The 26,933-nt window shown below is 37.1% G+C and overlaps 1 protein-coding gene across 1 annotated transcript; it reads left to right on the forward strand.

Moving 5' to 3' along the window:
* Window positions 1-14,792: 14,792 nt before the first annotated feature.
* Window positions 14,793-25,654, forward strand: slc6a1b (solute carrier family 6 member 1b; the record flags this gene model as incomplete). The annotated part of the gene is made up of 14 exons (XM_079242844.1): window positions 14,793-15,039; window positions 15,339-15,470; window positions 15,708-15,808; window positions 16,340-16,449; window positions 16,925-17,057; window positions 17,716-17,850; window positions 18,197-18,300; window positions 18,793-18,917; window positions 19,204-19,316; window positions 19,610-19,741; window positions 22,102-22,204; window positions 22,388-22,488; window positions 22,894-23,061; window positions 25,541-25,654. The coding sequence occupies 14 exons, from the start codon at window positions 14,793-14,795 to the stop codon at window positions 25,652-25,654; spliced, it is 1,818 nt and encodes a 605-aa protein (XP_079098970.1).
* Window positions 25,655-26,933: the final 1,279 nt, after the last annotated feature.

The following is a 26,933-nucleotide window of genomic DNA, read 5'->3' on the forward strand; positions in this document are numbered from 1 at the left end:
TAAATTTTCAAGGAGAAGCATTGAATACTTTTCTTAACATTTATTCATTATACATTTTTCAGTATGCATCCGTTGCAGATTTCAGAATGATAATCAGCTAAATCAGAACGAGTAAAGAGTAGTGTTATAACTGTATGTAAAAGGCGTTTCAGTTTCTCCTTCAAGTGATACACACTCCTCTTGAGATGGTTTTTTGAAAGGTTGTCCTTGAAATGTCAGATATAAATGGCAACCAAGATAGACTGAAGAATGTCCATGTATGCACATACCACACCATACCACACTTTATTTAAAACGCACTTTAAAACAAAGTGCTGCAAACAAATAAATTAATGTTTGATTAAAAACAAACATACAAATAAAACTATGAGACACAAGAAAATATCAAACTAACACAATAAAAACCAAATAAAACAGTTTTTTTTTTGTTTGGTTTTTTTTGTTTTTTTTTAAAGATTTTAGGGAGGAGCCCTGAAAATGGACAATAAAGGAGCTTTTCTGATGTGTACGTAGAACCTTAGTCTGAGTTTAAGCTGTTTATCTGAACCAATTGCATTTAATCTGTGCAATAGTAAAATGATCACACATCAAATTAAAATTACTTATTAAAATTTTTAAAAAAAAAATGCAACAGTAGGAATGCACAGTTACACTGTTTAATATCTATGAGTAGACTATAGGTAAACAGTCATATACAACATAAAACATTATATCATCAAAAAAAGTGATGTAAACTAAATATCTATTGCTTGTGCAAGATGGAAATAGATGGCATTCAATAAAGAATGGCTTAATGTAGAATCAAAACCAGTGTCCCCATATCCTTTCATAAAGTATATTAAATAAGGTTGACCTCAGTTTATTACATTTAAGTCTCAAATCATTTAAATGCCTCCAGTGTTGGCATATTTATTATTAACAGCTGCCATAACTGCAAGGGGGAAAAGTTACCAAATTTATTTCCTTAAAGAAAGCCTTTTTTATTTTTTTATTTTTATTTTAGTACATCAAAATTATGAAATTATAAACTTGCTTTACTGGACCAATTATCAACATGGCTGAATGGCTGTCAAACTGTTTGGATTGAATACAGCAGCAATCATGAACCATGAAAGTCTACAAGCTCGAAGCTGGAAAACAACATAAAGCATTTCATGAAGCAAACCAAATTTAAATTAACCCCCTGGAACCTCAGCTGAGGACCCATAATAGGGATTCTATAAAACTTAATGAGGCTTTTACAGTTGCAGCCCACAGGACTTGGAGGAATATTGTTGCAGAAAGACAGACTGATGGCAGCCTCTTTTTTCTCTCTTTTTTCAGCAATTCCTGCACAACAAATGCTTGGTTTGCTCCTCTGCCCTAGAACCTATTGTCTTGCTTCATTGATGAACATCGGATTATTCTTTTCTCTCAAATTAATAGCTTTTTTTTTTCTTTTTTTTTGGTTTGGATGCTACAGGCTAAAACATCACAACATTGGAGAGGTCGTGTCACAAAGCCATGCTTATATTACTTATCAGTTAGTGATTAATGCTGCAGTTCCACATAACAGGTTTATCCACGTCTTACTTTTAGGTGACCTTTAAGTAAGACCCCTGCCCTCAAAGTGGTCCAGAAGGATGTGACCAACCAAGCAAATAGTCTACTGCAATGTTGCCTAGCAACAGACCATGCATATTTCATTTATCACAGCAGGGATTTGCATTTTAACTGCTGTATGATTTCATTTAATTTAACCTTCGGTTTATTCACAAAATGTTTTTACTGTATGCTCAAAAGTCTTTCCAAATTTAATGGAGTTGATTGGTGCCATTCAGAACTGAAGGCTTATTTCAAAAGATGGCGAGTGATCATTGTTCAAACTTTGCAGGAGAAAATGATGAGAGCTAAAGGAGATTCCATGACAGCGTCCAACCACACTCCCAACACATTCGTTTTCCCGATGGTCCTAACATCGGCCAGCCATGTGTCGAGTGTGCAGGTGGCAGCAGATGCAGATTCTCTGAAAGCCATTAAGTCTAAATATCAGTCCTGACTCCCGGATGGCATTCTGTCTGCCTCAATTTGTGAGTAGAAGCAGCAAAAAACAGATTGTGAAACAGTGTTGAAAACCCTGGAACAGTGGAACAGAAAGTAATCTTCTTTCCACTCATTTGCATTATTATTCACACACACGCACATATACATACAAATATATATATGTATATATATATATATGTATATATATATACATATATATACATATATATGCAAATATTTCAGTAAATGTTTTAGTGATTCTTGCATTTACCTTGACTTCTTTTCTTTGCAGACAGTGTGAGCTTTATTTCATTTGTTAAAAATTATGCCTAGATTTTGTTTTTACAGTATAGGTCTGCAACTCAATTTCATACAAAAAATACAAAAACTGAGTATGAAGTCTTATTTCACATCCACAATGTCAAACATCAGTCTTTAAAAGGTTGACTGTGTAAAAATCAAACAAAAAAGTTTGTTGCGAAATGTGTAAAAGTTGTTTAAATGTTTCAAAACATCTGGCCTCTGCAAAGTCTGGATTAGTTATTATGTCATTTTATGTCATTAAAATCAGATAAAAACATTTTCTTGTTTTGAAAAAAATGGGCAAACTAATTACTTCCAAACTTGAAAGGCATTCTGCTCCATGAATACATTAGGTCCCACATCATGTATCGTTGATACTGATGCAAATAGTTTTTTTATAAGCTGTCAAATTTAAGCCATTAATGCTAAGCGATTAATCTGTGGAATTAGTTATTACTCCTACCATTAAATTCCTAATTTGGCATTATCTCAGTAAGAGCAGATGATTTTGGCATGTCAGGGCTTTGTCATGGCTGTGAACTGTCTCCACCAGAAACCACTTAATTCTCCTTATTTATTATGATTTTGACCGTTTCAATGTTATCACAATGTTATCATGATATTATCACAATGTTTTAAGTTTTATTTCTTTATATTCCTCCTGCATACATGTGAAATCAGACATGACTGTCTTCATTTTGTATTTATGGTAAAGCACTTTGTGATACTGGCGCTATACAAATTAACTTTATTGTTTTTCTGTTTCTGTTTGGTTTGCAGCCATCTGCTATTCTAGAAGTGTCCTCCAAACATGTTTTGTGTTAAGTGAGCATTTTGACCTTCACTTTTCTGTTGTAGCCCACATGGTTCTCAAAGTTGTTGCTATGTTGAAGGATAAACTTGCTCGGCTGGAACAATTTGTCTTTGCATTTCCTCTACAAACTCTTCAACAACTTTGAAATTCCTCACTTGCTATGAGAAGAGTAAGGAAAGCATGGAGAGGGGCCAATATTTGTTTTACTTTGCTTCTGTGTTTCCACCCTCCCTTTTATAAAAACTCACCCAGGGTTCCTTTTGTCTATCACCTGGCAACAGACACATCACTTTGTCTCCATCTTTTCAGTGCAAGCGGAAACGTCGCGCCAAAGCTCTTCTGGAGAGGCCTAGCCAGCATCCTACCTGACTGTCTTACCAATGAAGAGCCAGAATACATTCTCTAGGCCTGAAGCGTTACACATAACTGGTCCTGACAACTGGTCCCTCCCTCTCTGCATCACCCAAAAAGAGGAAGTTTTTGGAATTAGAGGCAACTCTCAGTGCAGGCTGTTTGCTTTCCTAGATTCGCTCACTTTCTGGTCTGCATCTCCTATCATCTCCTATCATCCATGGCTAAGTTAAGAATGTTCTGTGACTTCATTACACCATAACCCTGTACTGGTATGTAATCTCACTGAAAACAACAAAGAGTTGTTTTGCTCTTTTTCCCAGGCTACGAAACAAACTGCAATGATTAAAAACTAGTTAAAACAAACTTTTCCATAAGTTCTCTGATTATCTGATTTGCTTTTTACTTATATCAGAGTATTGCCACTGGTCTTATGGTTTACTATAAGAGTCTTTAACCTGTTATTTTGCAACACTTTTTTTTTTTTTTACCTTTCAGACATAACAGCAATGTTGTCCGTGGGGATTCTGTTAATAGTGCAGGAAGATAGTCATACCCCTAATTTCTGATCAACTTTTAATAGAACGAAAGATATGCCAAAAGTAATTATACATTGTCTTGTAACCCTTTCTGCCTAACCTGAAGGAGAAGGTATTATGATAAAGCTAACATTTGTTTTAGAAGAAAAGTGTATTTGCAAACAAGGATGGCCTAAAGGTTTAGACAACTAGTTAGGTGTTTCCAGTGAACTAGCTCTTCTTCCTTTAGCCTCTGATCAAAGACTCATTTTAAATTACTTTTAATTTTAAGCCCAAACTTAACCAAAATGCAGTATCTAATTTAGGTGACAACTGTCAGATAGAGGCAATGAGGTTATGATCATGCTTACATTTTTTAAAGCAGGGGTGGGAAACTCTAAATCTCCAGGGCCACAGTCCTGCAAGCATTAGGAGCTTCCCTGCTGCAACACACCCGAAACACATCAGACTTAATTAACTTGTGTAGAGTTTGGCAACAAACCATTTAATTAGTTGCTCTGATGTTAAAATAAAAATATTTAGTTACCTGTGGAAAGGACCGGACTAATAAAAAAAAAAAAAAGCACAACTGAATAATTTTAACTGGCCCATTATTAATGTTTAGATGGTGATATGTCTGTCAAATTTGAGTGCCATTTGTCCCTCCCCCCTCCCCCCATAAACCATTGGGTGTTTGTAGCTGTGTCCCAATTCAGTGTCTGCACACTTCTCCCGTACACTAGGTTAGCTGTTTCATTTCACTAATGACAAGCTCACTTCAGAGTGTTCAGCTAGTGTGCTTTGGAAGTGTAGCTTTGGGGGGAAGTCTGACAAAAGGGGTTTGGATATTTGACTTGTGTATTTTCAAAATGTAGCTTGCTCAAACTGTTTCACTAGGCTCTCTTACACTATCTTTATGAGGAAAAAAATGTTATCACATCAGAAGAGGTTTAAAAGCAGGTGAACACAATGCTGAGTTTAGGTGGGTATAGTAAGTAAAATCAGAAAACCACTTTGAGACTGCAGACCTCCAATGAGAAGCTCATTTCTATCCACTATTATGAAGAATCCTTTTAAAAATCCCTGTGTCCATAAGTCCATCATGATCACTCCCAAAATTTATAGGAATTATTCCAGAAAAAAACACAAAAAAAACACATAGATTCACCTGGTAGTTTTTACATAAAACAGATAAAAGCAGTAAACATGACAGACAGACAGACAGACAGACAGATGGATGCACTAAACATGGTGGAGGTAACTATGCACACTCCTCAGAAAGCAAGAAAAAAAAAACAGGAACATGTAATTATTACCTTGTACCTCAAAGTCAGTCGCACTTCTGGAATGCCAGCCTGTCCAGTCGTAAGGAAGTAACACCTGCTTTTGTACAAACAGAACAGATAACAGGTGGAACTTGAGGCACGTAAGGAAACATCTATAAAGAAATGGAAATGAGCAGTGTATAACCTGCTCATATACTGTCCACAAAAGGTTACACATGAACTAAAATATTGACTAAAAGTAGTGTCAAAATAAACAGCAATTTGGGCTTTATTTATTCATCTACCTTTACACCATAATAAAACAAATCTGTGATCTGTTAAACTTAAGCAAAATTACCTGTGTTCTTTTATTCAACTCAATTTTAAGTTTTAACCCTGATGAACTGGTAACCCAACCAAGGTATTTACCCTACCTCTTGTTTTATAGTACCCGGTAAACACCATGGCCCTAAATGACCTTGACCTGGACAAAGTGTGCAGCTACATTGGCCCAAACTGCAAAATATTACAGTTTATTATCCAAGGCAAAATAATTTCCAGTCTTCTTGACTAGTTTTCTTATACAAATACTACGTACTATGCTATGGCCTTCATGACAGGTTACACACTTTTTCACTTTGCTCCCTCAAAGTGGGAGGGAGCGGACAGAGAATGGTCTTGTTACACTAACTAAAATTCCAACTAACTTACCTTCCAACACACAAACCTTCACTATCTTTCCACTTTCCATTTCTCTGTCATTGCAGTTGCCTACCTTGAAGTCCCTTCTAGACATTTAGGGTTAGGACTTAAAGACACATGGTTAGGGTGGGAAAAATACAAATGTTTTAGCTAAAGTGTATAACTCATGGACTGCAGAACAGCATAATCTCAGGTGAATCCTTTTACACAAACAACCAAATATTTTGACATTATCTCTGTTTTGAACCACAGCTTGTGACAGTACATATTAGATAAAATACATATTTGACACTGTCCGTAAAAAAAAGTCTGGCATCTAAAAGGCTAAATTTAGCAGTCAAACATGCTAGGCTAACATTTTGCAAACAATAAATAGCACCAGCATGCTAGCTTTGTTAGCTGAAGCAAACAAAGCCGAAAATCCTTCATTTTATGTAATACTGTAGTTATCATATTCATCTGCATGCTGTCATCATTGTTTTAATAAAATTGTAATTTTATGTAAACAAATGTAAAGCTTGAGTTACATTTTTTTCAAAGGAATTCAGGTGAGAAGTTTGACATTGCTAATGATCTGATGCAAATGTATGAATGGAAAAGTGAGAAATTTCTCAAAAGCGGTGAAGATTTGTTTGCATTATAATATACATTTGTCACAGCTTCGTTGTCATCATCTGCATGGCGCCGTTTTGTCTTTCTCACATGAATGGTAAACTGCTCTACTGCTCCAGAGCACTGCTTTTGTCCCCTGTGCCTGAGCAGTGAAACCGAGAGGAGGCCAGCTGTCTGCTTGTGTGTTCGCCTGTACGCTTCTCTCTATTACTACCACCTCCTTCTGTAATTACAAGCTCCAGTGCACACAGGCTCACCATCAGGTGGGACCAGGGCCACAAGCGCAGCACCAGCACCTCTTGTCAGTGTGGCATTTTGAGTTCTCCCTGTGTGAAAGCTGCAGGCAAATGGGAGGCTTTTACCACATCAGAGGTGCCACAGCCTGCAGGCAAATCAGCCAGTTGGGATTAAAAATGCTAAATTTTGTTTTGTATCATTAGAACTTTAGCTCACCCCTCATTGGTTCACCATCTGGGTATCATTTTTCTCTCCCCTCAGTAGTACATTTTTTATCTAGTATTTTTTTTTTTTTTTTTTTTTGCAATGTGTCAGCACTGCACAGCCTACAGCATGGAGGATGGAGATAAAAAAGAATGAAAGATCGAGAAGATTTGGGCAGATGAGTACGGAGGCAGAGGCAATGGGAAAAAAAAGGGAGAGAATAGCCCAGTGTCATGGTGAATTAGGAAAAAAATGCATGAAATGAAAATGATTTTATTCATGCTAACAGGCACGGCATGTGCATATTTTTCCATATTTTGATAGTGGTTCCTGTCCCCGCTCTAGGTTTTTAGTAGACGAAAGGCAGAACTTGTAACTGGAAGAAACTAGTTTAAGGTTGTATCAAGATGTCTACTTTTGTGATTTTAAGGTACCATGATATTTTCCTAACCCTAACAAAGTATTTGTAATACCTTAACTTAAACATCCATTATGCCAGCCTCTATACCACCTCCTAAAGGGTTAAAGAAATCCAATTCTTCAGAGAGTTTCTGCATCTGCAAGGATGTCATTCTCCAATGTTTCCTTTAGGAAAGCAACAAAAATTGTGTGGGGAAGTAGAAGATTTTGTATGGAACAATGGGATGCAGCACCTTTCAACATTATTGCATCCATTCAAGCTAAAGACCCATGTATTAAAAACCTTTTTTTATCATGAGAACACACACCAACTTGCCCCTTTCAACAAGTGATGAAACCATGATGCCGATGAGGTAAAAGTTACTTTGAAGAGCAGTTATTGTAATGCTCTTCTGTGGCTGTAATGTTCTTTTTAGACATAAAACTTTGTAGGGCGTTGGAAGTTAGAAATATCAGACTATCCTCCAGTGAAATTATTTTGGTTACATTTACATAAATGTAAAATGTGTGAATAGAACACACACAGACCATACCCTATTCCAGTTCCTATTAGATAACTTGCGGGTTTATTAATCTTTTCATTTTCCTTACCTGCTTTATCCTATTAGAGCACATTTACATTCTGTGTCTTTGGAGCAATATAGAATCACCAATTGGCACGTTTTGTTTTTGTTTTTTGTTTTTTTACATTGGGAGAAAGTCATACATAAACAAGAAAAACATGTAAATTCCACATAGAAACACCCAAGTCCAGATTAAAGAATGAACCTTTTGTGCTGCTAAGAAACTAACCACCACACCACCTAGGAGCCTGTTGCAGGTTGAAGGAAAGTTGATTTTCTGGACTATAAGTCGCTCTTTTTTAAATAGGTTGACTGGTCTTGCGACTTATAGTATAGTATAGTACAATATAGAATGAAATAGTATAGTATAAAATATCTTGGCCTACAGTGCCACGAGAAGACTCTCCAGGCTTGGGACAACTATACGCTCCGGTACAACTGAAAAAGGAACTGAAACATTTTACCAACGCGATTTTAAGATATATTTAAGTTAAAAGTCTATGTGAACATTTTTAGACTTTTTTTTTCTATTTTCTTGTTTTTGCTGACACCTCGACAACAAGAACAAACTTCTGGCTTTTTGTAGAGGATGTAACAAGGTTGCATATTACGTTTGCAGATTTTAACATTTCAAAACTCAAGTTTCAAGGTTTCAAGACTTTTTTTTGCAAACATGCACACAGCAGTTTTCAGATCTCATATCTAAAGGTTTCAATGATTTTTTTGCAAAAGTAATGTGAAAATGTTGTCTTTAAAACAGCAAGGGTGGAACAAGTGTTTTGAATCTCTGTGAGGCTGACACTCTATAATATGCATGTTGAACTTGGCAACACTTTAAAATATAAAAATTTCTAGTACAAAATTATCCTTGGAGAGATTTAAACGTTTTTTCAGATATTCAAAACTCTGTTCAAATCTCTGCTGCAAAACTATATTTCAGGTTTTAAATTTCCAAACACAGTTTTTCATCATTTAAAAACATTTCTTTCTCATTTCAGATCATGGCAGGATTCTAATCCCATTATCTCTTACCATTAATAAAAGTGCAACTAAAAATAAATTAATTTTATCCTTATCAATACATGCTTTATCCTTTAGGCCAAATAACAATGTTAAATCACAATTTAACAGAATGTGAAACTGATGTGACTGATTTAATGACGTTGTAACATTTAGAAGATATGTGTGCGGTGCTTCCCAGCAAGCATAGCTTGTGTTTACCAGCTTTTAACAAGTGTTTACTCAAATACAATAGTTTTGCAGGTATGGGGCAGTAATCTGTATTGTTCTATTTTGGTGCTTGTTTGGTTAGATTACTAATAGTTTTTGTGTTCATTGATACAGAACTAATAATCAGAAGTGGAGTTAGACTGTCTATATTTTTTCTGTCATTTAATATAATATATCATACTGTTAAAATTACATAATTATATTGTAAAACAAACCACCTGCACATTAAACTTCAAGATGAATGAAGTATGATGTAATTACATTTTATTTAATCTCGCGGTGACAATGCTTCAGTTTTGTTTGTTTTTTTAACAAGGAGCTGTAAAGTGGGATTCTGTGTTGAATATGATTTATTGAAATAAACAGTCTGCTGTGATATAAATAGTAAGAAAAAGATCTATGCAGATGGGTTGGAACATTGCATCTACCATCACAGTCAAAATTAAGATGGAAATGATCTGACATAAAAGTTAATATAAAAAGAAGGGATGCTGCACGTCAGTGGAGTAATGCTGACTCACAGAGCCGGCATCATCAGAGAAACTTTCTGACTTCCTGCCAACGCATTTAGGAAAAAGTGGAAACTGAGAGCAGCGTTAGCGTCATGGACACACCAACCACAGTTTAAGGCCCTGAGATGGACACTGACTTCCAGTATCTCCACTGTAGCAGCACATTGGGAGGCACAAAGATCTGAGATATCTGCTGCTGCTGAGGGACAGCAGTCTGACTGCATCCTGACCAACACCAAGCTGGAATCCTGGGGAGATGATGGGAATAAGATGGGAGAGTTACGATTAAACAACACATTAAGGGATTTAGATCAAGCATTTTATTCCTATTCCAATGTTATCATTCAACACTGCTGTGTGTAAATGTGTGTGTCCTTCCAGTACACACTGATGAGTATTATCATCTTCACATTAAACAGTGAACACTGTCGGAAATTGGGTTATATGGGATTTTGTTTTGGTGATCAGGTGTAAATCATCAGAACTTGAATGCTTTTAGGTGTTTTTTCCCAGATTTAGTTTCACTTCCGAGAGTTTACAGTAACATATTTCACTGTATAAAGAAGAGTTTAAGTCCTTTGTAGTCTACACTTTCAAATGACAAGTGTTTGTGTGGGATCCACACATTCTTTCAGCAGATCAAAAATGTGCAGGGTGGTTCACACAGATCCACGCAAAGTTGTATTTTTGTACATCTCGACAAGTGCGTGGAACATGTGGCACATATGGAACCTAGTGGCGAACATTTTGCTGCATTAACAGCCTTCATACATACTTTTGTCATTTCTTGGTTCTGCCTTGTTTCCTGTAAATTCTGTCTTATTTTCCTTTCTGTTCCCGGTTTCTGGTCAGTAATTGTGACACCTGCTTCTGTAGATATGCTCTAGGTCAGGGCTGCTCAAGTCCGATCCTCCAGATCTACTATCCTGCAGTAAATGAATGGCTAATTACCAGGCCTCTACAGAGCTGAATGACATGCAAATGAGGTGATTCAGCCATTCGATTTCAGATGTGTTGACGAAGGGATGCATCTAAAAGTTGCAGAAAAGTAGAGCTTGAGAACAGGACTTGGGCAGCCCTTCTCCAGACATTTCTTTCTTCCTTGCATATCTTAGTCGTCAATCAGTCCAGTCGTTCTGTACTTCTTTGTTCATTTATGTATTTAGTTTGTTCTTTTGTGCGTTTACTTTCTAGTGTTCCAACTTCTGCAGTGTTTTCTGTTTCTAAAAACTTTCATTAATCTCTTTGAGTCCTGTATTTGGGTCCTCCCACCTCCTCTCCTGCATCCAATCCACCACGTTTTGTTTTTTGTTTCACTGATGGCAACAAACTAACTGCAATCTCTCTATATTCAGAACTAACATTGCAAACTGCACTACACTGCAGTCACTTTACTTGTATATAACCCCACCTGTACAGTTGTTAGTTACATAAACCTAAACACAAGCCACAAAAATAGAAATACCACATGCTTAGTGCAGTAGATAAGCCTAAATCTGTTTCACAACCCCCTCAAACATATGAATTTGAACTTTTTTACATGCCAGAATTAATAAACTCGCTTATTGACAGTTTCTATAGTGTTTAACAAATTCTCATCACACATTTGGCACATAATTATGGGTTGCACACTTGGCACTGTTCTAATAACACTATTGGTTTCCCTTTAGGTTTTACGTCTTGTTTTTATTTCGACTTCTCTGGTTATCTTGTTAAGTATTGAAAGTTCTTGAATAACATTAGGTACTAAAATGCTTGAGTTAGGAAAACACAGCTAGAAAATCATAATCCACAACAATGTATCTGGAAAAGCTTCAGCATCACTTCCCATTTCCTCTTTCTTCATTACCCCCCAAATCAAGGCAATTCAAAGCAAACATACTGAACATGGTAAATGCTGGAGGAAAGGTGGGTGTACCTCTGCCAATTATCTTCATATTTTCTGGGAATGCCCTAAAATCTCACCCTAATGGTCAGAAATGGTTAAGACTATCTAATTTTGCGTGGGTAATATACCAAGTCAGATTAAATTTGTTCATAAAGCAGAGATGACCTAGTTTTTTTTTTTTTGTTTTTTTTTTTTTTCCTTAGTTGTATTTCTCGGTCATGTATTCTGTTTCTTGTGTGTGTGTGTGTGTGTGTGTGTGTGTGTGTGTGTATGTGTATGTAAAACAAAATTGCTACAATAAAAGAAAAATATTTTAAGAAAAAAACATCCCTTCCCACAATGCCACGACCGGCTATCCTCCAGATGTTATATTCAAAGCTAAAAAAAAAAAAACATATCCCAACATGAAGCAGTGGGGGTAGTTAATAGTTTGATTCTGCAAACTAAATATAACTTAGAAGTCTGAAGGGAATTGAACAATATACGTTTTTGCAATCAGGTTGTCAAATGAAGATAACGGAAGATTCAGTCAGTGCAACAAAGTAACTCCCTGCAAATCTGACATCCCCAAAGCCTGATGTGAAATCTTCTTAAAATTGATCACTTCAACAGTAACTTATTTTAAAGACTCGAACTTTTAACTCTTAAACCATGAGAGAGCCTAATCTCCCACTGAGACCTGAATATTTTATCTTGGTGTGGGAGTTAAAGTTGGCATTAAGACTGTTCATTTGGGATGTTCCACAAGGGTATTTCATTTTGGAAGACAGCGGGCTAAGAAGATTATAAGCCCAGTTTTCAATTTATCTCACACACCCTGACTTCTTTCAATGGCTGGGACCCTGTTATCATGTTTTGCCAGCAGCAGCACCGTCACTGGCATCTTCCCTTGTAGCCACTATACTTTGGGGTGGCTGTAATTGAAGCTACTTCATTTTTGCCCAGAAAGTGACTTTTTATATATATATTTTTTTTTTTTTCCCATGAAAGGCTTTACATTTCAGTGGATGGAAGTTTGGAGACTAAGCAGTGTCATTCATGTCTGTGGTTGAGTTAATGATAGCCAGTTTATGGGTTTAATGTTAGAGATGACTGCAGGCAAACAGAATTGTTAAGCAAACCGTTAAACTCTACTATATGCTTCAACAGGCCCTGGAGTGAATCAGAAAGGAGGAGAGAGGGTGGGACAGAGAGAGTAAGGATATAAAACCTTGAGACAAGAGGATGCTCCTCTCTCAAACCCGCTGCCATCTCAGTGGTGGAAATGTTGGAGTTGGGGTGGGTCGACTTTGAGGTGACATTGACGCTATGTAGAAGGGAGTGAGGATCCTGCGCTCCATGTTACGTCCCTGCTCGCTTCAACTCAGACGGCGGCAGCTCCTTTCCCCGTCTTCTCTCCCCTCCTCTCTTTCAGCACCACTGCTTTAAGGACAGCACCTCGCTCTCAAAGACGCACTTGTCCACCATCACCCTCCTTTCAGGACCATATAGCTGCTCACTGTCGGCGGATGAAAAGTTTTCACCTTGGTTTTAGTCCCTGCAAATGAAAGCAAATAACTTCTATTAAACTGGGATTTTTCCACGTCCAAGAAACAGTCAAAGAAGCCATTTTCACTGTGAGTATTCTTAACTATACATTGCATTTGAAATAAACTAGGAAAGATTTGAGTTTAATTTTTTCCTGGGTTGTTAAGGGAACTAATTTGTGCGGATTCGCTAAATCTGGTACAAGTGTGCGAAAGCGCAACTCCACTTGAGTTTAGGTCGACGAGGACTCATCTCACGGGGGGCCACTGGCGTTTTTGTTACTGAAGTCCTGCAGCCTAATTGATTCGGATACACGAAATACAATTCCAATTTTTATCTATTAAACAAAAAAAAAACAAAAAAAAAAAAAAATGGGCACAGATTTATGAGTGCAATTGAGGGGTTTTGATCCTTGAAAGCAAATTAAGGACGTCACCAATATTTTTTAATAACTTTATGGTATAACATTATTTTTATTTAACACACATTTTCACAAAAAAAAAAAAAGATATTGATAACTTATCTGTTCCTTTGAGGCTTCACTACGTTCCTGGATACGCACAAAGTGGGGAGACGAAGCGAACAGAACGCAGTGTTTCATCCTCACATTTCAAGGGACGCTACTTTTGGATGATCAGAATAATACAAAAAAATATATTTTTAGGTATTAATAAATAACTTTAACTTGGAAAAATCATAAGCATAGTTTAAAAATCAATTGCCATGTGTTAATCAAATGAATTAGAATAAAAAAAATTAATTGTATATTTCTATGTTTTTGCTAAAAGATGAAAAATCCAATGGAGCTAGAAACTGCAGATTTGCTTGCCTCTCCAGGTGATTAGATATGATCATTACGCCTGACTCCTAAATGTGTTTAATTGCTCTGCTCTTGTAACAGAGCAGTGGGAAGTGGGCCATTGAATTTAGAGCACAATGAATCAAGGACAAGAGCAGGCTCTAAATTTCTGCTAACACGGATTCACTTCAGGCCATAAAAAGTGATTCTTACTACATGAGAACTCTTTATTTGATCCTGAGGAATCGTAGGGTCGTGGGGTAGTTCTTTTTTTTTCTTTTTCTTTTTCTTTTTGTTTTGTTTTTTGGCACCTTTGAACAAATGCAACATTTGATATATATATATATATATATATATATATATATATATATATATATATATATATATATATATATATATATATATATATATGCTTTCAGAAAAAGTGATTATTTAGTTAAAATAATATTTGAAAATACTGTTTTTGTAATAAATATGTATCCTTTGTCTAAAAACAAGCAGCCTTACGCAGTGATTTTGATCTATTCATGTCATCATTTTGCTTCAGAAAATACCAAATACCTGTCAGTTTACTTTTAGAAAAAAACGATATAGATAGAGAAGTCTTCTTCCTTTTGTTCTCTAAAATGTTAATCCTGACATATTTGTATTTTCAGGGGTGCTGGATCGTCCCCCTTCTGGTTCTTATCACCCAGAACACAGAGTACTCATCTTCTTTCGGCTATTCTTTGGGGAGCAGTGGTAAGGAACGGATACACCACTGTCTATCTGGACTGTTGCCGAAACCCCTACTTCTCCAGTGATCAGGAATATCCGATATAGACTATGGCTACGAACGGGACCAAAGCCTCGGACGGACACGTCTTAACGGAGACGGCGAATGACGCGCCCAGTACCACGCCAAATGACAAACCTAAAACCTTGGTGGTGAAGGTGCAGAAAACTAAAAAGGAGCTACCAGAGCGAGAAACGTGGGGAGGAAAATTTGACTTTCTTCTGTCTTGTGTCGGATACGCAATCGGACTCGGAAATGTCTGGAGGTTTCCTTACTTATGTGGAAAAAACGGCGGAGGTAATCAGGAGCCCTTGGCAATTTTCTTTTTTTTTTTTTTTCCAATCATCAAAAGGAATGCAAAGGTTCTGACGTCAAAAGCCGACTATTTGTTCCCGGAGAATTTAAATTTAAAGCTATCTTAGTGCATTCCGCTGCATCACCTGTGCGTAATTGCGCACAAGCAAATATATGCAGTGATCTGGGGTGTCGTCTAAAACCAAAAGCAACCGACCAAATAACTTACTGGATTATTTTGAATATTTGTGGTATGTGCTTTATCATCATTTACACGCATTTGCTTCTCACCTCTCATCCAGGGGCCTTCTTGATTCCCTACTTTTTGACGCTCATATTTGCTGGCATGCCCCTGTTCTTTCTTGAGACGGCTCTTGGTCAGTACACTTCTATTGGAGGTCTTGGGGTATGGAAGCTGGCTCCTATGTTCAAAGGTAAAACTTACTTTTAAATTATTCTTAAGCGTCTGAGTTATGTTTTTCAGGTGGAAAACATAACTTAGACTGGAACAGGTGGAAACAGATTCAAGCAAGGATGGGAATGGGGAAGGGACGTGTGCAGACGATGTGTCTATGAGACACCCATGCTGTGTCCAAAGTACTGTCAAGTACGGTCTTTGTTTAATTCCCGCATAAGTCTAACCTCACACACGTATTCTCTGGTTGTTTCAGGTGTGGGTCTGGCTGCTGCTGTTCTGTCATTTTGGCTCAATATCTATTACATTGTAATCATTTCCTGGGCTCTTTACTATCTGTACAACTCCTTCACTCCTGTGAGTATTACCTACTAAAATTTACACTGTTCCCACCTGAACATAATCCCCATCCATTCCAAAGGGAGCGAATAAAATGAATAGATAATAAATAAAGAACAGGTTGAGCTGTTTTACCATGAGAGGTCTAAATTTCCCTGTTTTTCTGTTTGTTTGCTTGCTTTTTGTTGTTGTTTTGTTTTCATGTAAAGTAAAGTTGTCTTTTTTTTTATCTATGTTTACTTAGTAATTTATTTTCATCATGTGGCATGCTGTTTGCCAGCATCTCTTATATAAGGATACAAAACCCTTAACAGAGTATGACTTTTATTACTTCCTTTCCCACATAATTAGCCCCTTACACAAGGTATTGATAAATGCATTCTGCGATGAAGCATTCACTCTTCTGAGAAAAGCATGAAATCTCAATGTCCCAAATGAGCATCACGGTCTTGGCTGCTTGACAGCCAGAGAGAATGGGACCCGGCAGTGGGAGAGTTGTCCAAGTAAAAAGAGCTGTCTCTCTCTCTCTGTCTTTTCTTTCATTTTCAGCAACTTCCATGGCAAACTTGTGGCAATGTCTGGAACACGGACCGCTGCTACACTAACTACAGCATTCAGGACACCAAAAACCTTACCAGTGCTGTGGTGGAGTTCTGGGAGTAAGCTGGATGTCTGAATCTCTTTACATCACAAAGATACTGCTATGCTCCACTCAGATTAAGCCTGAGAAGGTCACCACACCCCCAAAGTGTACATGACGAGGGGTCAGCTTCTGATTGGTTATTTGCACGTGATAAACCCAATCCTTTACCAATCACCTACCCCAGGGCACCAAGAGAAGACAGAAAAAAAGATATGTGCACATGCAATAAATGATCAAAAACAAACTAAAAAAAAAATCAAATTGATGGTTGAACAAGACAAACATGTAGTCATGGACACAAGCGTGACTGTCCTTGACTTTGGTGCCACTGAAAAGCTTCAGGGGGTGAGAAAAGAAAGCCACTGCGAGTGTCTTTCTGAATATCCAGACATGTGTGTGCATATTTGTGCATGCACCCATGCATGCTGCATGTATGAGATCAAGCATGCCCTTGTGAGTTGTAGTAAGACCATTTTACTCCTTCCCTGCAGACGTAACATGCACCAGCTGACCGATGGTCTGGAGAAGCCCGGGGAGGTCAGGATCCCACTGGCTATTACACTCGCCGTCGCTTGGGTGCTTGTTTATTTCTGTATCTGGAAGGGGGTCAGCTGGACTGGCAAAGTGAGTAGATGAAGAGCACAGAGACACGGACAAAACTCAAAACAAAAAAATGAATCTGTTGTGAATGAAAGTGTTAGATTCTCTGCTGCCGGTGATAGCACTGATATGGTGATACTTTGGGTTTTAGCTCTAATGCAGTGATTTACACACCTTTCCTTTCTCACTAGTTTCATGATTGATTTGTTTTGGTTCATATTGATAAAAGATCAATGAAACCTTATAGTCAAGAAACATTTTGCATGTACTTTCAGGATGTTTATATCATAGTGAGTGCAGGCATTTTCCTATATGGAAACAAACCAAAGCCTCTTCTGGTTAATTTCTCATTCAGATTTGATCTTGAATGACATGAACAGCTCCACCTTTGATAGGATAGGTTTGACACTGGTTTAGCTGAGGAGGGAAATAGTGCACATGAAAAGTGTGCTGAACACACTCATTCTGGGGTCATCTTCCCCCTGGGGAATGGCTGACTGGAGCACTGTGCTTTGGGGATGGTGCCATAGTAACACAGTAAGGTAAAGAGTTGAACAATTAAGTAATTTATTTTTCTTTCTATTCCAGAAAAAACATTTTTAAAGCAACAAAACACACACATTGACCGCCACTGCACAGTTACATAATATTTTTTCTAACACTAACATTTCGTCTTTTGCAGGTGGTGTACTTCTCAGCAACGTACCCTTACTTTATGCTCTTCATCCTGTTTTGCCGTGGCATCTCTCTACCTGGGGCTTCTGATGGAATTCTCTTCTATATCACACCAGACTTTGAGAAACTAAAGGAATCTGAGGTAAGACTATTTCATGTTGTGTTAAATAACACATACAGCTAATCCTCAACATCAACAAAAAAGAGGTGAAGCTAAGCCCCAACTAGGGTCACCTTTTCGAAGTTGATGGGACTCAGTGATGCACTGAAATAGGTTTCTTATTAGACTAAGATCTTGGTACAATCTTTGTTTTTCCCATTTCTGCCATTTAAGCAAAGCTTTAGAATATGCAATTTACAATACTTACATAGGCAGTAAAAAAGAAATAAAACAAGCTATTTTTATAAAACTTGAACAATTTAGCCTAAATTGTACACAAACTACATGTTTGCACCAGTTAGACCTATTTTTCATCTGTGTGTGCAAGGTGTGGCTCGATGCTGCAACTCAGATCTTCTTTTCCTACGGGCTGGGATTAGGCTCTCTGATTGCTCTTGGCAGCTACAATACCTTCAATAATAACATCTACAGGTAGGTGATTAAAATGTGTTACATTTTAGGCTCATTTACGACAAGAATCAAATACCTTTTCACAGCTGCCTAAGTCTTTTAGGAGGACAATAATGCATCTGTTGCGCCTCAAATTTTGAGACTATTTAAACCACCACTTTCATCTGCATCATTCAGACACTTAACTTTGTGTTTTATACTGAAGATGTACACATTTCTTGTCACACTGACAATTAAAAACTGGTCTGCAGCACAGTTATGTATATCTATGCTTGTGGAAAATGCAAACCTGCTAGAACTTACTGCCATCTTAAAAGACCAGGTCATTGAAAATGTATTCAGCTGCTGTGCTACTGAGAGATGTAAAATGGCTTTCCACCTCTGCCTTGCCACAAACGCACCCCCCCCCCCCCCTCCCCTTCCCCCACAGCTCTCCACAATGTGTGACGGGTTGATAAGGAATTGATACAGGCGTGACAATGGCTGCCTTTTGCTTTGTCTCTCCCCCTACAGAGATTCTGTAATTGTCTGCTGCATCAACTCCTTCACCAGTATGTTCGCTGGCTTTGTCATCTTCTCCATCGTGGGATTCATGGCCAATGTAACAAAGAGACCCATCGCTGATGTGGCAGCCTCAGGTAATTGCAGTCAGCGTTGAAACTTGACATAATCTGAGACAGCAGCTAAGAAAAAATGTGCAGTCTAATCTTTTTAAGGCAGTTTTGGTCCAAAACTCTGTGCAACTTTCTCTTTCATTTTAGTATTTAGGAGCCTGTACTGATTATTCAGTGTGAAAGGGAGACAGTACATTGTAAATCGCTCCAACATTTTCTATATTTTTACCCCTTTATGTGATAACTACATCACTTTTTTTCATACTTTTCCACTGTATGCTGGTTTTAATGGTAACTTGTCTAATATCAGGACCTGGTCTGGCGTTTTTGGCATATCCTGAGGCCGTCACCCAGCTGCCCATCTCTCCTCTCTGGGCAATACTCTTTTTCTCCATGCTGCTGATGCTGGGAATTGACAGCCAGGTGAAGATAACCCAACTAAACCAGTCTCCTTTATTTACCTTTATCATTATTATTTATTACTACCAATATTTATTTCAATGAAATAAACAGATAAGATTTGACTAAGACAGCAATATCACAGTTCTGTTGTCTCTGATTGGAAAACCTCTGAGCAGAAAAAAAAATACTTTTAACTGTAAAGACTCATGCCTTGCCATTCCCCTGTCACTTGTCACTGAGCTTTAGCAATGGTTTTAGTGTGACAGCAGTTTCTTAAGTAACACCATTTTGAAATGGCTCTGCAATCCATGCAGTTTTGCACTGTGGAAGGCTTCATCACTGCACTGGTTGATGAATTTCCTCGGGTCCTCCGAAAGAACAGAGAGATCTTCATTGCTATCGTCTGCCTCATTTCTTATATCATTGGCCTGTCCAACATCACACAGGTAAAAATGATGACGCATCAACTCTGAGAATTGTGTCATGGTTTTGTATTTCTGTTGTGTGTAGGGAGGGGCGGGGGGGTCCATAGCCTTGTCCTGTGTTGTCCTGGTTCCTTATATTATTTTGTAGTTTTCATCCTTTGTGCATTTAGATTAGCTTCTCATTTACTGTTGATTGTTTCAAGTGGTCTTCTTTCATCATTCCTGTTGCCTTTTTGTTTATTAAACATCTTTACATCCATCCGGCCTGCATCTTGTCTCCTCTTACATCCATATGAGTCCACACCTCCATCACCCCGCAACATATTTTAAAGTAAAATTCAATTCAAATATCAAAGTTAAATTCTTGTTTTGGTCAATTTTACTATGATTTTGCTTCTGTCTATTGATGATACTGTTGTCCATTGACTTGTAATAGTTTTCATGCATGATAGTAGCATGTAGGCCTCAGAGGTTGACCCATTAATCTGGAAGACTGCTTACATGGCACTCACATGGAGTCAAAAGAGCATCCAAGTAAAAAAGGTTACAAGGTCACATTACCCAGATTGTGGTTTCTAACTAGAGTGGTTTAAACAAAGGGATTAAAAGGAGAGATACCTAGTATGACCCCAGCCCCGTTTGTCCAACTCAATAATAAAACTAAATATCTCTGTCCCCTGTGGGCTCTATTTACATGTTGTTATATTGTAGTCAAGTTAAGAAGGAAAACTTGTTGGTATTTGATTAATTTTTGATGGCGGGTCATTTTAAGAACCCTTTTTCAATCTTCTTGCATGTGACTTAGTAAGGTATAATGATATCCTATTCCTCCACCATCCCGACTACCTCTTGGTGAGGACTTTGCTGCAGGTTCAATATTGCCAGTATGTGCCAATGTTTTTATAGAAAAACACAGAGAAAACTTTCTCTCTAGAAAAATCATGGAAAACATCTGAGATATTATCTTGTTATACCTGCTGAGGAAACTGAACGTTTAATTTATAATACATCATCACAAAATGCCACTTTAGGTATTTCGGTGTTGTTCTTCAAATCTGTCTTTTTTATTCATCTGAATGAAGTAAATGACAGTCTGACCAGTATGAAAACTCATTCACACTTCAAAAGTTTTTCCTTTGCTTATCTCTCATAAGACTAAAATATCCGCTAACATAGAAATGATTGACTGATTTAATATGCTGAGCATAACGTTTTCTTTTTTCATGAAGAAAAAGAGTCTGGCTCCATTAAACACACATCCTCTATTATGAGATTACAATTAGGGCAGATATAGTCTGCATATGTGGTGCTTTGAGTTTGAAATTTACAGGTGAAACTCTGACAGTTTCACAATCATTAATATTTCTTTGGGGAGGGACTTCCAATGACAATTTTTTCAGTATTAATTATAAATAAAGTTAGTGAATTGGTTTTGTTAACAAATAATTTATTTTAATCTAAAAATTAAGCAGATCATTTTTTGTATTCTACATTATGATACTACATGTGTTTCTATATATCTGTATTTATCTAATGCTATTATGTATATCAGTAATGTATCATGGGGCAATATTATGTAAATAATACACTTTTTCTTCCACTACTCTGTTCAAAAATGGTATCTTAATTTGGTAATATAAGATATAATCCAGCATATCTAAAAAGATTAATTAGATTTTAGAAGTTGCGTTTTTCATAATACTGTAATTATATGTCTATAATAATTGGCTGTCCCAGACAAGATTTTTATGATAACATTTTTAAAATGGAATTGTGTTGCAGTGACAATAAAGCAATCATGAAAAATAAAAGCAACATCCCAATGAGACTGAAAAACTAGCAGAAGATGCTTGTGCATCTGCCTGACTGGGAGCTGAAATTGGCAAAACTTCGTTTCACTTTGGAACTTGAAGACCATGCATAGTTTTTGTTGCAGCCAGAACTCCACAACTGATTTCCATCATGCTACATGTACAGCAGTAAGACAGAAGTTCATCCTCACTGCCTTTGAGAGGATTATGAAAAAATATAAAATTTTAGAGAGCAGATAATGATAAATTGCAACTCGTCCCACTGAGCTTGTCTCCAGATTTACTTCATAGGCATCAAAGACTGATCTGTCAGTGTTTTCAGTAAGTTCACTTAAGTATGTGGTCCATGATTACAGTGATGAATCTTCACAAAGAAAGGACTAATTCTTCTCATGCAATGAAAATGTCACCATCTCCCACCAGCCATAGTCAGTGGTGCTTACACTGCTAATACAGCTTTTTCTACTTGACCAGTTTTGTACTGTCCTGCAAATGCATAACATGTCTGTTTATTTGTCTTCTTTGTGTGCTGAAACTCATTTTGTCATTCTCTCCTTGTTTTGTTTGCAGGGTGGACTTTATGTGTTTAAGCTATTTGACTACTACTCGGCCAGTGGAATGTCCCTGCTTTTCCTGGTCTTCTTTGAGTGCATCTCAATTTCATGGTTCTACGGTGAGCAACACTGATGTCTCAGCATTACAAAACTATAATAATGATTGCACAGCTCTACTTTTGTTGTTAACTTGCTAAAAAAAAAAAAAATAAATAATCAAAGCGTTTAAAATCTAAGTCAGATAAAGTTTAGCTTCAGTTCACTCAAAAGATATTCATCATGCTTCTGGTTTTTGGTTGCAGGTGTAAACAAATTCTACGACAACATCGAGGAAATGATTGGTTACAGGCCATGTCTGTGGTGGAAGGCCTGCTGGGTTGTTTTCACCCCTCTCATTGTGGCTGTAAGCATTATCTGTGGCCAACATTCATGACACTAAGAGACAAATCAATAAGCCATCAAGAAGGTGTATGAGTTATAATATTAAATCACTACATAAGTAAAACATGTTTTGCTTAAATCATACCATATGAGATGTGTTCTTCCTTAGTAACACCTAAATAATATGACTTTAGTACAACATTTTTATTTGTAATACAAGCATTGTCTTCAGGAAAGTATTCTCTAAATATTTATTGTAAATCTTGATTCATCTGTGGGCAAGAATACAAGTTTACTGCTAAAGGAAGTGGTGTTTGTGCAACAATGCAGTTTACATTTCAGAGATATGCTGATCTTATTACATTAACAATGTAGATAAGCATAATGAGAAGTTGCTTATATCTCCTCTTGTCCCCTTCTTGTTCAGGGAGTCTTCTTGTTTAGTGCGGTGCAGATGGTTCCCCTCACTATGGGTGATTATGTGTTTCCATCCTGGGGTCAAGGGGTTGGCTGGTTGATGGCCCTCTCCTCCATGATGCTCATCCCAGGTTACATGGGTTACATGTTCCTCACACTCAAAGGCACATACAAAGAGGTAATGTCATGTGTTCATGAGTATTCATTTATTTTATTTTTATATATATATATATATATATATATATATATATATATATATATATATATATATATATATATATATATATATATATATATATATAAACTGATTTGAAGAAAGAAAATACTGCAAGCTATTTGAAAATGTACTTATTTCAAATGTATGTTGGTATTTAAAAATCTGCAGAATATGTAGCTAAGTACATATAGTTATTTAAGAGCAAATGCATCACTGCACTCTCCTTTGAGCATTTGACATCTTTTACCTGGAATGCTACAGTCTGCAGGAAGGTGGGCTGCGTTAAGAGACTGAAGTGGAGTACTGTATATGTAATAATCTTTTTTTTTCTTTCAAAAGCCAAAACCATTATTACTTACTGTGTGGAAGCATATTTTTAGGCTCATGCATAAGAATAGAGGATTTTGCAGAAAAAAATCTGTTTAACCCTTAAAGAAGAGCTTGGATGAACATTTTACCATAAAGGCAGTTTAAGAATATAATAACATAGAACCTGCTTAATATAATGTTCACACGGAATGACAACATACAATTGGAAAAGGAAAAAAACTTCACAATTAAATGAGTAATTTAGGAACCAAAAGACACCGAATATTGAAAAAGAAAAGTGCCAAGCTTCATCCTGTGTGTTGAAACTGTACTGTGGCACCATGATTCAGTGATTCTGTAATGAGTGCGCACACAGGCATGCCGGATTGACATAATAAATTGAAATGAAGAGTAGAACAGTGATAAAAGGATTAGTGAAAGAGAATTTTAATTAGCTCCATGAAGCAATTTTTAATGCCTTTCTGATACAACAGCCACTGAGTTTTTGCATGCATTTAGATGCAGCACAATAAAGTAACTCTTTTTCCTGAACCTGCCCATCTTAAGCATGTGTTGATTTTATCTTTTATGGCATCACATTCACTGCTTTTTGATTTGCACTCATCTACAGTGTGCTGCATGTTAAGCTCGCATCTATGCAGCCATGGTGACAGATTTAGCCTTGTAGCCACTGCTGACAGGGTAAATGGGCCATAATTGCAGGCAGTGGAACAACGGCTATCAGAGGCGAAATGCAGGTGTCAGATCTTGCAGTACCAGCTGATGGCTGATTGTCTAATTGTAGCAATCAGCCAGTTGATTAGTATTCTGCACACAGGCAGACTCCAAGTTTCAGAAATACTTCCTATAAATGGCAACTGAAGTGCCCCGGTCCATACTTGAGGACACAGTTCGACAAGTTTGGTTTTTGACTTTTTATGGAGTGTTGTGTTGGTAACCAGCAGAATGTCATTAATTAGGGTGACAGTGACATTAAAAAAAGGTGCTGCTGTAGTTTTGCAATATTATTAAACACACACCAGGAGGGGGTAAAGGGTGAGACTTTTCTTGATCTTATTATTATTTTAGTGACATATCTGCATGTCAAGCTTCTGCCACATGGTAGAAAGAGTTGCGCACAACCATCCACCCCTTTCTTTTTCTTTTGTAGTAGTTTGTCACTCGTTAAAGAAAACACTTGAAAAACAAATTTGCTCAAACCCAGAACATGTATATGATTAGAACTTTACTCCTGCTGTTTGTAGGGTTGTTGTTTAACACTCTGGGGACGCCGGCAATACTGTAGCCCATTTATAGGTGATACAGTGTTGTGTCCAAATAGGTGTTCCAATCAGAGCCTTTGTCTTTGGCGCATGACACGTGTTTATCCAATCAGAGCCAATGATGCCTCAGGAAACGCCTCCAAACAGTTTCAATCACTATGCATCGGTGTCATTAGCAGTCGGAAAGCTGCCTTCTGTATTTACAAGGCTGATAAATTACGAAAACAACAGCTTTTACACATGCATACCATGCGTAATTGGTCAAACAAACATTTGCATTACTCAAGTAGTTTACTTCAACATAAACGACACGACGGCGTCATAACAGATGTATAACTTGGTAACAGATACCGTGTGTGCAGCTGACAGTGATTTCGGAAAGCTGCGGTGCTTCAGTCCCCTTCAGTACCTTTAGTCATGCTTCGAAATTATAATACTCTTTATTTCAAGCAAAGGAGCCTCATTTACATAGCAGTTTATGATATTTCAATTCAAAATAAAATAACAAAAAAAACAAGGTATAGGACATGGGGCATTGACAGGTGGTGTTTATTAGCATTTAAACTAAAAAAAAAAAAGTCAGGCGAGGTTTATTTCTCTAAAATACCCTTGGTCCCCAGAGGGTTAAAGGATGTCATTATTGATCATATTTAACAGTATAACAACCTATTTCGTGACATTGGTTACAGAGGACTTTGCTCACACTTGGTAACTTGTGTGTTTATGGGTTTAATGACAAAAAACACAGGCTTACTAGCAGGACATGACAGGATCTGTCAGTGCAGCAGTAATATTGTTTTTTTGTCTTTTTTTAACTCTATGCTAACAGTTGTTTGTTGATTCTCCAGCGTCTGCGAATGATGATCAAGCCTTTGGCACTGGTGAAGTCTCAGGAAAATGGTCCAGACCAGCAAACTGAAAACCAGAATCAGAGCCCTGCAAACGAGGAGGCGTACATCTAAAAGCTTCTGCCTTTCCTGCTGTTTCAATGGCCAGAACGGCTCTTCACGTAATCAAGGTTGGGAACAACCACTAGACTTCCATGTCTGCTTTTATTCACCTACCTCCTGGGGACACGTGAAACCAACCTGATTACAGTTATTTTTAGGGGGTTTTCTGTTTGCTCATTTGTAAGATACAGAAATATAAAACTTCTAAAGAAAAACAAACTACCCAGCAAAGTTGTTGTGATGTTATGAATTTAATTATGCAAAAAAGAGAAAAAAATAGCCTTTTTAGAAAAGGAAATGTTACTTAGAAAGTTTACTGTATATTCAATATGTATAATTTAAATCCGGAGGCCCACATTAATTCAATAGTATTGTGCTTGAAGATATTACCTAATCTACTAAAATCCAATTATTGTACAAAGAAAATATCACTAAAACGTATTTTGTTTGCATATTAAATAAATACATATAAATAAATGCAGAGTTGTAGGCTTAAAACAAAAAAAAACTGAGATGAACGTTTGTAAAGTGAAAAATTAAATATTGATCAATTTAAAGCAAAGACAATATGGGAATGTGCAACAGGTAAGGCCAAATCGGTTTGTATGTATAGGCCTAAACCGTAGTTTAGCCAGACTATGAATCCCTAGCAGAATCCTCCACTTCACCTCAAATGTTTACCACCCATGTCTGGGGGCCACATCAGAAAAGCACAAGTACAGTGTGGAAATTGAAAATGTCCATTTTCCTTTTTGGCATGACTGAAACCTGTGACACAAGCAAAAATAACTTATATAGGAAAGCAAAAGACTGTTACAACTGTTTCTAAAGAACACTAACTTTGTATGTTGTCTGAATCTTTTTTGTAGAGTTATTTTTAGGTCATTTTCTATATGTGAGAGTGAGAAGGACCAAAATCATGCTGTAATCTGAGCAGTTTGTGCAGATATTCAACATACTGACTACATACATATTCAATCAAGCACCCCTTTTTAAGCTGGAAAGCAATAGGGTGGAACAGCTCCCGCCTTCAAGCACAAGTTGAATCTGTAAACCATCATGTCTACTAAAAACAATGAAGAAAAACAGGAAAAAGAGTGCTCTGTGCCATCTTTTAATAATGATGTGCAAAAAGCAATTATTTTCTACATGTAGATTTTTATGTGGCTGGTGACCAGTAAAGTGAACAGAAACCAGTAAACATTTTTTTCTTAAAACCAGGACAGTGGCTGATGCTCTCCATTGGAGATGATAAAAAGGATTTCTATGATGGCTACCATTATTCCGACCA

This window comes from Telmatherina bonti (assembly GCF_933228915.1).
Source record: "Telmatherina bonti genome assembly, chromosome: 6".
In the NCBI taxonomy this organism is placed as follows: domain Eukaryota; kingdom Metazoa; phylum Chordata; class Actinopteri; order Atheriniformes; family Telmatherinidae; genus Telmatherina; species Telmatherina bonti.